The following is a 12,202-nucleotide window of genomic DNA, read 5'->3' on the forward strand; positions in this document are numbered from 1 at the left end:
TCCATTTGCATGCCTTGAGGGCCAGTTTGAGTTCAATTCACATCTCCATATAAATGAGACCTGCTCTCTCCCACTTGCTTGGCCCAGTGTCCATCGTTTTAAGCGCATTAAGTGGCCCACAGTTGTGCAGCTCACTTAGGGCCGGGTTCGAGTGCTGCCTGTTAAGGTCAACGCTGATCAATGTCAATCGGCGTGCTACGTGAGCACCGATGCAGTCGAGTTCCTCGTCCAGTGCAGCACCTAGCTCCAAGCTCCCACTGACCATCACAGTCGCATACAATTAACGAGCCAAAGTAAACAGACAGGCTACAGCAGCAATATACTCATGGCTGGGAGATGGCCAGCCAAGGAGCAATGTCTTTAAAGATGATTCCATGCAGTTACAGCTTAACTAAGAATCTTTACGAAACCAATTCTTATCTTGATAAATAATGATCACAGATGGATGGAGAGTATGTGCATTAATGAAGCCTATTCTAATCATAAACAGGCATTATATAGGCATGTCCACCAGGGATCAGTCCATAGTTCTGTTCATCTTCCAATGGCAAGAAGCAGCCCATGTGAGGCACAGTCAAGCAGGGCCTACGTACAAGTCGGAACAGTGACAATGTCAACTGCAAGCGTGCAGCGTGTAACGGGAATTGCAAATGGTTGCGACTACGTCCGGACCTTGCGCCCTTATACGGGCAACTCGGTGCGGGCGGGTGCACATTTTGGTTGCCTCGCTGCGCGCCATTTTCAATTTACTGACGCTGTCATGGCCGGAAGACAAATGCATGAGTGTGTGCGTCCGTGTGTGTGTGCATGTGTGTGTGCGTCTGCTGGCGTGTTGTGATTGCGGACTGTTGCTTCACTTGAGTAGCGCCAAGTCGCTGACCCGCTGCCGAATGCAAACGGAGCCGGACGCGGACACGGACACGGACACGAACTAGCATAGAATCCGGCACAGGGTGCTTCTATTTTTCTTGCGCCACTTTTTTCTCAACTGTTGCGAACAGTTTGTATTTTTATTTCGTGCTCGTTTTTTTTTTGTTCTGTTACATTGCCGTCTGTTGTAATTGTTGCTAAAGCAGCGCCAGGCAACAGAAATTGCAGCAACTGTAATAACAAAATGGCCCCCGGAGTTGTTGCCGTTGCCACACACACACACACACACCCACACACACACACGAACACTCGCACATAAACACACCGCACCGCACACACACACTGGCTGAGATAGGGCTGGGTGCTGGGAGGTGGGAAGTGTGCGCATGTAACATATTTCCAGCTTGACTTATTTTGACTTTGTATGTTTCCCCTTTAGCCAGAGTCAGAGTCAGAGGCACAGCCAGAGTCAGTCTTCAAGTGCGCCCCACTAGCTCGCAGCCACCCACAGCCACGCCCACTTTATTGTAGTTTGCTGCAGTAAATGGCAAAGTTTATTCAACGCAAAATGTGCAATGAGAATGTGCGGCGTATGCTCTGCTTCCCAATGCCAGTGCTTGTCTATGTAGACGAGGGCGGGGGAGGGCGTGGCTGCACTAACGTTGCACACTGATTTCCTGTTGCATTTCCTGCCTCAAAATGAGTGTGTGCGTGTGTGTGTGTGCGTGTGTGAGCTACTCTGATGCAGCGTAATAAAATTAAATCGAATTTGGGGCACTCTTAACGGAAATTTGAAATTAACCTGCAAAATAGATTTTCAACAGTTGCTTTTGCCAAAATTGATTTAGCAAAATTTATTGAATTTTATTTGGGCCAATGTTTCAAGTTTAGCCGCTTAGCTGCAGTTGTGCTGTTGCCCAAATCGAAAGTGTTTATTGCCGGAATTTAATAAAGCCGAACACTTGAACTCAAGTAAAATTCTTGAAGAGGCATCGCAGTATGTGCTCAACTAGGCAATACCCTGCAATTGGCTAACCCTAACAGAAACCTGTCGGGATCAAAAAGAATAAAGGCTTAGACTACCTACAACTCCTGCTTTGCTGCCAGTTACATATCCAAATATCCAAGTACTGCCAGCCTGCATACAGCAATGGTAATTTGCGAGAGGGTATCAAAGCTGTTTTGTCTTGATTTCCACAATAGAATTAAAACTAAGATGGAAATTCTTATGACGTACACAATTATAAAAATTGCACTTTGAAAAACTATTTGAAATATATTTTGTTTTATCTTCAAGCGACTTTGGCACATATTTTCACTTTTTGTTTTATTTTCATATTCAATTTATGCCATTTAACTTTCCACTTAAGCTTTCAATGGCGCATAGCCCGAATTCCATTTTACAATTGCTTGATGAGAAACCTTGCAGTTGTATTGTGAGTCGCTTGGCAATTGGGTCAAGCAAATGCTGGGTTGACGGGTTGACGGGTTGCCGGGTTGGAGATTGCCGGGTCGCAGCTGTTGCTGCTGCACTTTGTTCAACTGTTGACATTGTGATGAAATTTCATCTTTTTGCTTCGGCAGATTTTTGAATGCTCCAGAAATCAATTTCAATAGCAGCAGCCAACAATGAAAATGAGTAGAGCGAAGCGCACCCATTTAAATGTTTTATACAATTTGCGACCGTCCCACACACACACACACACACGTTCTCTCTCCCTCTCTATAGCTGTCTCCTTCACTCACACTTTCTCTGGTTGCTGTGCTGCGGTTGTCTATTGTCTTTTTTGTGAACAATGGCAGGTGTCATGCAGCCATTGCCGCGAAAGGACTGCCTCTGCAGGTTAAGATCCCTTTGTGCATTTTACGCGGAATTACACAGCATAAGCAGCTGCCACAGTATGCAACCCTTCACACCAACCCATCCACCCACCCATCCGTTCCCCCCACTTGACCGCACCATGCGGCAAACGCCAGCAGGCGACTTGTCTGCTTTGTTGTGCCCACGTAGCGAGCGAACCCTGCTACCCATTGTGGCCAAAGGCAAACACAAGGCAATGGCAGCGGCAGCAGCACCGCCAACCAATTGCCTGCACACCTCCGCCCGGCGCCCGTCATCTGCCGCCCTTTGCCCGCCGACAGTTGATTTAAGCTGCACAAAAAACTAAACAACGAACAGCACGACGACAACGAAGGCGGCTGCACAAACTGAGAAAATGAGAAAATGGGAAGGCAACTAAGAAAATGCATGCACAAAAGTAACTCATAATTAAGGCAACCCAGCCAAGCAGTCCATAGGATGCATAGGTAGCCCGGCCAAGTCGTGCAGGCAGCCGGAGAACCCACTCGTTGCCGACAGGCAGGCAGGCAGGCAGCCAGCTCCTTCTGTTCATATGGCAAAAGCCAGCGTACTGTTGCCTACTTTTTTGGCTATGCTACTAAGTAGTTCGCATAAGAGATGGCTGTACTGATTTAGGACTAGTTCCAATCAAATGAACTAGCTCCAGATAGCTCATTAAAACAGTTTCGATTTGATATAACTAATTAAGATATAGGTCAGTTATGCGCCCGTTTCATTTCACTTTATACCCCATCCATTCATTTCATTCGTTTCAATCTTTTACTTTTATCACTAGAACTCACTTGGAACTAGTTCATGACAAATCGCCTACATTTAACTAAACAGTGCCGTGAACTAGTTCGTAGTGTGCCTGGCATCGTGGGGCTCATCTTTGCTCGTGCGCCATTTGCCATAGACTCGTATAGTCGTAGTCGTATATATTTTTGATATGCTTCAGCAAACACCTGCAACGTCTCAACAACAATGAGAAATATTGTTAAGTAAACTGCACAAAGGAGCACAGCGGAACACGGGAGGGGTGTGCCTGCAGTTTTTGGTGCATTAGCGGCAAGTGCGTTGCGCCCCCCGCCTCTGTGGCCCCTCTCTCTCGCCGTCAAGCTAAGGTGCACTCTTTATTGTTTATGTTTGGCTTTAGCGCTGCATTGTTGTGCTGTATGTGTGTCTGTGTGTGTGTGTGTGTGTGTGTGTGCTGTTAATGCATTGCCTTGGCTAGGACATGCAATCTGCATTTGCGACGAGTCGGAGTCCGTCCGCCTGCACCCGCACCTGCACCAGCCGGAGCCTCATCCACGGCTTGAGCCTTGACTTTTGGCAGTCGCCGGATGTGAAATTCATGGAAGCTGCAAATCATGGCAATTGCCGTTGGCCACCTCGGACAAGGTTTCTTTTATTGTTGTTTGGCCCGTGGCACTTGGCTGATATATGAATGCCAGTTATTGAAATAACGAAATGAATATTAATAATAAAAGAGGCCTCCCACCGGGCCGTCCTACATGGCGCATGCACAATATTTCCATTAGTGACTGCAATCGTTTGTCAATTTGCTGGCCACATAAATCACTTGGCCCTGAAGGCAATGAGTCGCCTTAAACCCAATTAACCCATTAGGAGGAGCGCGCGTCTTAGCCATTTGATGCGGCTGCCTAGAATGCAATTAAAAGATGCAACCAACAAGGAAGACATCGCCGCGGAGTCTTGTGCTTCACTCACATTTAATTTTTATGTGGCCAAAAGGACGAGGCGCCACTAGACGAAGAAGATGCACAAGTGGGAAGTGGAGGAAGCAGAAAGTAATAACTGCGCATTGCCATTATTTATGTTTATGTCCGCACTACATCATCTTCAAATGTCCAGGCACCCGCCGCACCGCGCTCCCTTTGGGCCATAAAAAACAAGTGCCGGCGGACAAGTTGTGTGCAGTTGTACAGAGCGGGCAAATGTCTGGATCGTCGCTGTATTGCGGCCGAGTCTGCTGTCGTGTGGGTGGGGCCTCTTTGGGTGGTTGGCTGGCGACGTTTAACTGCCGCAGTTTGAGTGCCGTTGAACTAATTTCCGCCGCCATCTACAGTGCAATGGATGCAGCCTGGATGCTGCCGGCGGATGCACTGTAGCACAGCCTGCCCTAGCCTGGCCTGGCCTGGCCTGCTGCAATTGCGGCATTTCTATGGCACTCGCATTTGTCATTGAAGCGCTCGCTAATTTGACATAAATTTTAAATGCTCTGATGCAGAATGCGGTAAGCCAAAGGCACTGCCTAAGATCTTAACCGCTCCGAGCTGAGTAATCCGACAGCACAGCCACATGGCTGGCTGATGTGACGCCAGGCAACTGAGGGAAATAGACAAACATTATATATCCTAAACAAATTCAAATTAGTACCGACTCCATTAACAGTATATGCTTCAAATAAAATTTCTTAGAATAAGATTGATTATTCTATCTGCTCTTTGAACCAAAACTGTTCTAATTCAGAAAATATTCTTACAACAAACCTAAACTTAAGTTTTCCAATAAATAGCCAGGTATAACAAACTTTTTATGTTAACCCAGTCGCAAGCTACAAATAACTGAAGCCCCAACATTTGCATTTACCCAAATATAATTGGGAGATGACAATTTTGGATATAGATCAAATATAGCCCGCGTCTTGTATAAAAATATTCATGACATGCAATATTTTCAGTACAGCGGGCAAAAGTAAATTTAGAATTAAACCTAAATAGAATAGGCTCAAGAATGTGGAAAAGCAGACTCACAAAACGAATCTTAAGGCAGGAAGTTACTTCGAGTCATGGGCCGACCTCTATATATAAGTATATATTTTGATATAGCCCTAAATTCTACTTGAGTCTTTTAAGTAACCTATCAAAATATTTTGATCATACATATAATTGAACATATTTATGCAGCTCGTAATACTTTTGAGCAAAACCAACATAAAATCAATAAACTTTGCAAAAGTGAACCAATAAACTTAACAGCTGACAAAACTTCTAACACCTCAAGTGACCCCAAGTCCGCCCGCACACCTACAACATAGAACATCAAACTAAAAGTTTGCTTTACAAATTTCATGCTCCAAAAGAAACAAAAAAATCAACCTAAGAAATGCATAAGAGTACATGATTTCAAATTGACATAAATATACGTACGTATATACAAATAAAAATTGAGATGAGAATTCAAAAAGAAACTGGGCAATCGTCAAGGCATTTGTACGTAGGGCAGAAGAGGAGAGGGGTGCCAAGGGGAGCGCAAGGCAGTGAAATGAAGTGAATTCAAGTGAAGTTGTCCGTTGACGTTGGCTCTTGTTAGTCTTTGACTTTGACAGTTTGCCGGTCGTTGCACAGCCTTTTTTATCGTTATGCTTAGTTATTGTTGCTGTTGTTGTTGTCCAATTGGCAACACGAAACGATTGAAGCGAACTTTTTGTAAACAGCGTCGAAAAGTAAGAAATGTGCAATATTAAATATGGTTGGCACTAAAAAAGTCACGGCTGGGCCAGCTATTTGAAATTAGTTCGCTATTAGCCCTTTTGTAAAACTGACGACGTGATTAGCGACCCGGTTTTTGTGGCCATTGTCTGGGACAGCACACGTGCGAGGCGTTGAAGGGCGTTCGGTGGAGAGCCCAGTTGCTAGTAAAAAAAAGCACCGTTAGTTGGGTTCGTTGCCATAGCTAATGCAGTTTTTTTCGTCTTCTTCTTTTTCTTTTTGTTAGCATTAGGGAAAACTGTTTTATTTTGGCAAGCTTTGCTCTTTAATCTCACAAGTCGCGCACTGATTTTGCAATTTGCATGCAGCGACCGCTAGATGGCGCCAGCAACGGCACGTATCTGCCGCACTCCCGAACAGCAACAATCAATATTTGAGTTTCCATTCGCATTTCCAGGCAGCAGTAGCTACCAAAAAAACTTACGCAAAATTTTGCGCAAACATAAGTTTCATAATTTACTCAGCTTTTAATAAAAATTTACAATTGGCATTTCGCATTTCGCATTCAGATATTTCTGCAAGTGGCATTTTAAATATCTGCTCACATGTCGTATGCGTAATATCTGTACGCACTTTAAACTGAATTTGATATGGCAAAAGCCAATCGTTATTTAATACGCTCAATTGACATTGCTCTAGAAATTGATACGAGTAGCAAAAGTTTTAATTTACAAAATTGCAAAGGATTTCCATTTAGCATTTAGAAATTAAATCTGTTAGCATTCAATAGCTCATGCAGACAAATATCGAAATATAGATATATTTGTGAAAAGTAATGAACTTTCGCTTGAGCATTCTGATTTGCATCTAAGCACAGATTCCTTGCGGAAAATGGAGACTGGCAAGAGGAGGAGCCATTGGTAGAACAGAGGCAGGCGCTTGGGAATATATGGGGGTTTGTTTTTAATATTAATAGAAAAGAAAGTTTAATTATTGAAAGTGTAACCAAGCTTCACTAGACTTTGCTATTGATAACACACTTGAATAGCATAAGCCTAACTACATCTACTACATCACCTTCACGTTAATAAGCGCCTATTCATAATAGATATATTGAGATTAATTACTAAAAGACGTTGGCGCAGTAGAAAACAATCAGTATCTCTTAATTCCGATAATTTTACAATAGTGTACCGAGCTCCTCTTAACATCTTGACAGCAGTATAAACTGCCATTATTAATCCCAACAATAAACTCGATTTCCTTTTACCTCTGCTCGCCTTTGTTTGAGCCCCTTTTGTTGCCTGTCACTGTCAACGCATTGATATCGATAACGCTCACTGGGCCAACACGCCCACTTTGGGCGTTTTAAATGCATGCATGCATGCGCACACACACACACACACACATACACAAACACGCTTACTTTCACGAACGCACACATGCTCAGAAAGATACTTATATGCATACATTCATTGCATAAAGCCCCAAACAACTTTTTTATGCTCCATTGTGTTATAAATATTCATAAAAGCGCGCCATTTTTCCTTTTTTTTCGCCTTTTGCGGGTACCCGCCCACAACTAAAGCCTTGATTTCTTGCATTTCGCTTTGTTGCTATACTATGCTATACTATGCTCATGCCAAATACCTAGCCAATATGCCACGCCCCGCCCCGCCCGTTGAACGCCTTTCGCTTTGCTGCAACCGCAAACTATGCTTCTAATGCCGCGCTGGCATAAATTTAAAGCAGCAGCTGCGGTTTTTCACTGCTCGCTCGATATTTGCACGTTGAATGCGGTGCGAAGCGGAGTGGTCCTGACGGGGGCAGCGGCGATGGCGGGGGGGATGTTTACATGTTACACTGATACCAGCAGCAGCAGTAGTAGCAGCAGCAGCAGCTACAAACTAACCGGGTCCCGGCTTTAAGGCAAAGCATTTTATGCTGCTAATTGATTTTTCAAACCCAATTTTGTTTTTACTGCATTGCTGGCTCTGCGCTTTTGTTTGGCATTCAATTAACGGGAATTTGCATTTTATCTAAAAACACACTATATCAATATTCACACACCCACACACACACACACACATACATATATACCGCTTACTCTTAACCCCAGCATTGAGCACAATTTGATCGTAAGTTGCACAAAAATATTCTTTTTAAGCTGCGAACTTCTGCTTCTGGCACAATTAAGCAGCATATTTGGCATTGCCGAGTGCTAAATCAATAAGCAGGTAAAACATTGTTTATCTAATAGTGTGAACATTTTTTATTACAACACTTGACTTTGATCTTTGAAATCAATCAACTATGCGAATGTTTACTAGCTGGCGTCATTGCAAACAATTCGTCGCACAAATCAAATGAAAACGTTATAAAATATAATTGAAAACTTAACTAGGGAGCTGAGATCTCTACAAGGTAAAAATCTACGAGGCATAAGCTCAAATTGTTCAATGATATTAGTTATAGAAATGCCAGAACTGTTATGAAAAGAAACTGACATTGATTTCCTTATGCAATTATCAGATATGTGTCAAAATATGTATAGATTTTCACTTAAACCATGACTCTAACTAAACTATTCAATTGTTTTACATTGCTTTGACGCTTTTTAGATTTGCAGCAATTACCATTTACCGTATAATTTATTCTGTATTTACCAGCAGCTAACAGCCCATTTGCTAATAACATAACAGAATTCAAAGTCAAACTTATAAGCTTGAACTTAACCTCAACGGCTCTTGATTTGCTTGCTGTTAATAAGCGCAGCAGCTGGCCACACAGAGCAATGTTAAGGCTGCGCAGGGTCTGTTATTTACAGATCGAGCTGCAATCAAGCGGAAAAATGCAACGCCTACATCGTTTAGATTGTCTGGGCGAGACTCGAAAACGATTATGCGGCTGGCTACACAATATAAACTTATATTTAATAACAATTATTATAAAGGCAGGCGGCATCATAAAACTTGATGAGCCATGCTAGCATAATGCATGAGCTTGACCACAGAGATGACCACAGACAAGGCGCAATTGCAATTGCCAACAGGTTTCAAGGTCACGCGGCCGCCGCAGCCGCAGCCAAAGCCGAAGCCGCAACCTAAAATTAACATTGGAACTGCAGTCAGTTGCACGGCCCAAACCGGTTGAAGATCGGGCACTTTTTGACGTTGCTGTTGCTGCTTCTTCTTAAGTTTGGCAATTACGAAATATACAGCATAAAAAAAAGGAATGAAAACCAAAAAAAAAAAAAAAACAATGCGATGACATTGAATTGTAAATGCAGGCGATAAAAACCAAACACATAAAATTCAACAAAGAAAAAAAAAGAAGAGTAAAGAAACCAGCAAAAAGAAGAAAAACCAGCAGAAGTAAATAAATGTAAGCCGTCGTCGGACGTACGATGCATGTGCAATTTGTTTGTGCAAAAAATAACAACACCAGCAACACGGACAACATACACAGATTACGTATACGCAGCGTCTGCCAATGTCCATATCAATGGTCAGTGTTTGGTAGCTACTGCTGCTGCTGTTGTTGCTCTGCTTCTTCATCCTCCGCTACCGCTGCTGTTAAAGACATTGACATTTTTTTCTTTACTTTGTTGTCGCCGTTTAATGCTTTTTATTTTCTACTTCTTCTGGTATATTTTACCATTCCCAACGCCGCATTACGTCACTTTCACTGTACTTTGCGGCTTAAGACCCGCCCTGCCTGCCTCCGCCCCAACTGTTTACCATTCATTGTTGTTGCTGTCCACTTTGTTGCTGTTGTTACTGCTGCTGCTGCTGCTGCTGCTGCGACCGCTGCTGAGCGTTGTTTGTACTTGCTATTTGTTGGTACAAACAAGCGAATTGCAATAAAAATACTCGCACTTTAATTTATGGCCGCTTGCATGCGACTCTCTTTGGGCTATGATTTATCTGAGATATGTATTTTCGGGTTCGCGTTTGTTTGCCCTGTTTTCTGTTTGTCTCGCATAATTTATACGCGTTTACCCTCAGTCGAACTGTGTTTCTGGTTCAAGTTCATCAGCTGACTTCGGTTATCATTCTGTGCGATTCTCCTGAGTGCAGTTGCTTAAGTTGTATCCATAAAAAGTTAAACTGAATAATGGTTTCGGATTCCTGCTGCTACTCTCAGTAAATTTATTGTTTTAAGCTATGATAGATGGGCAGCATTTTCTTGGACTCTACCTGACTCAATTTTGTATGTTCTCTCAGGTAAACAAAATTTAAAAACTGGTTTGACACCATTTTGAATCACACTTGAGCCAGTTTGAGCTCCAATCTGTACACCAATATTCCACACACTTTCATCAGTAAGCCTCTTAAAAATGATATAACATAAAACCCCTTATCACATACAATCCATTTCATAATCACAGTTGAGCCCATTCAGAACTATACAAACTGCGAATATACAAACTGATCATTAGAAGAATACACTCAAAGAAATATATAGAATAGTCTATATCAACGCTAAAAGCCGTCAAAGTCGTCTTCAGGCTTGTCGTTGGTTTCATGTTCCATGCTGCCTCCATTATTTTTGCTCTCCAGCTTCGCCTCGGGTATCTTCTTGCTGAACCTTAATTTGCAATTTAATAATCTGGTTACCTCCTCGTACACCTGCACCAGCTCGAATAGCAGAAAGTATCTGCCATCCTTGATGGGCCATGGAAACAGGCTGTCATCGAAGAAGCCACGGTCCACGTAGTAAAAGCCCGGCATTAATGGACAGGATATAAGAAAGGTGGGCGGAATGAGGGATTCGCTCTGGAAATCATCTACGGTCATGTTGCGCATCGATTCGAGTGACTTGCAGAAATCCAAATTCTTCAATTTGAGCATCTCGAAGGTGTTTGTTCCACCCGGCACATCGTCCAGCCGCCGTACAAAGATCTGCATGAGCAGTTTGCCGGGAAAGTGCACATTTACGGTCAAGTTATAGTTGATGGTCTCCCTATTTTCCAAGCTATAGCTGATAATTATATCGTTGGGCACAAATGACTTTGAGTACAGCTGATCAATTTGCATATTTAGCTGGAGATGATATGCAGCATTAAAACTAAAAGAATTTTAATCTATTTTATATAGGACTTACGCCCAATACCTGACCAGCCATCCAGGCTAAGCTCAGGAGCCCCCAGTATGGGCTCATAATCGTGTTGCCGGAGTAAACTGCGGTTTATGGTTTGCATTTTAAAGTTTGCCAGCGACTCGTTTGACTCCAGCTCAGTCACGCCACGTCGCCTGACCTAATGGATTTGTTTGCTAACCACGTTGGGCATATTGAATGGCCACCCCGATTCCCCAGATTAAGATTCTTATCAACTCATTTGTATTTCGGGTTAAACACAGCTCTGTGTGCGGAGGGGCGTATGCGTGATTTGTTTCGCTTTAACAGCTAAACAGTTTGCCAAAACAAGTTGTGTGTGTGTTGACAGAGTGTTCTACGATTTAGGCAAAGGTCGTCTGTGCTCTGACCCACATAAGCTGGCCACGTCCGTCTTGGCATCATTTGCTGTCCACAAATGAAATGAATGTTACGCACTTTTATAACTAATTCCCAGACACTTGCGACAGCTTAACAATCTTCAAACTGTCAACATGTGCGAAATACATGTTTATAGAGAGGGGCTCATAAATAAATTGCCAGCTCGCGCCACGCCCTTTTGTAGCGCCCATTATATACGAGCTAATTGAAATGCCCATGGGCACAAAAGCGTCAGACAGCCCGACGACGCATGACGCCGATTTTGATCGCGATGACTCGATCAAAAGCCATTCAGGCAATTCGTTGTCTAAGCTTACGAAGCGCCCAACAAGCTTCAAACATGTCTATTGCAACTCACAGCTCTTTTCGTATAATTTGCATGAATAGATACAAGTATCTATATGTTGGATTTACATCTTTTGGCGGCTTATTCGAATGTGCTAAGTCATGTAGTCAGCATGCTAATTTAATTTAAGATCTGCATTTGTTTCCGCTCCACGAATTGCACTACATTTGTCAATGCTTATACAACAAAGCA

The 12,202-nt window shown here is 43.1% G+C and overlaps 2 protein-coding genes across 2 annotated transcripts in view; both read right to left on the reverse strand.

Moving 5' to 3' along the window:
* The window catches only part of LOC115771246, a 30,083-nt gene extending 29,818 nt beyond the window's left edge, over positions 1–265 (reverse strand). Inside the window, exon 1 of the mRNA XM_030716847.1 lies at positions 200–265. Within this exon, the coding sequence (XP_030572707.1) occupies positions 200–265 (66 nt within the window). The remainder of the gene's footprint in view (positions 1–199) is intronic.
* A 10,384-nt stretch (positions 266–10,649) lies between these two features.
* LOC115771247 lies at positions 10,650–11,292 on the reverse strand. The gene is made up of 2 exons (XM_030716848.1): positions 11,272–11,292; positions 10,650–11,210 (listed from the first exon to the last, which is right to left on the reverse strand). The coding sequence occupies exons 1-2, from the start codon at positions 11,290–11,292 to the stop codon at positions 10,650–10,652; spliced, it is 582 nt and encodes a 193-aa protein (XP_030572708.1).
* Positions 11,293–12,202: the final 910 nt, after the last annotated feature.

Source organism: Drosophila novamexicana, unplaced genomic scaffold (assembly GCF_003285875.2).
Source record: "Drosophila novamexicana strain 15010-1031.04,08,12 unplaced genomic scaffold, DnovRS2.1 tig00000024-arrow-pilon, whole genome shotgun sequence".
Classification (NCBI taxonomy): domain Eukaryota; kingdom Metazoa; phylum Arthropoda; class Insecta; order Diptera; family Drosophilidae; genus Drosophila; species Drosophila novamexicana.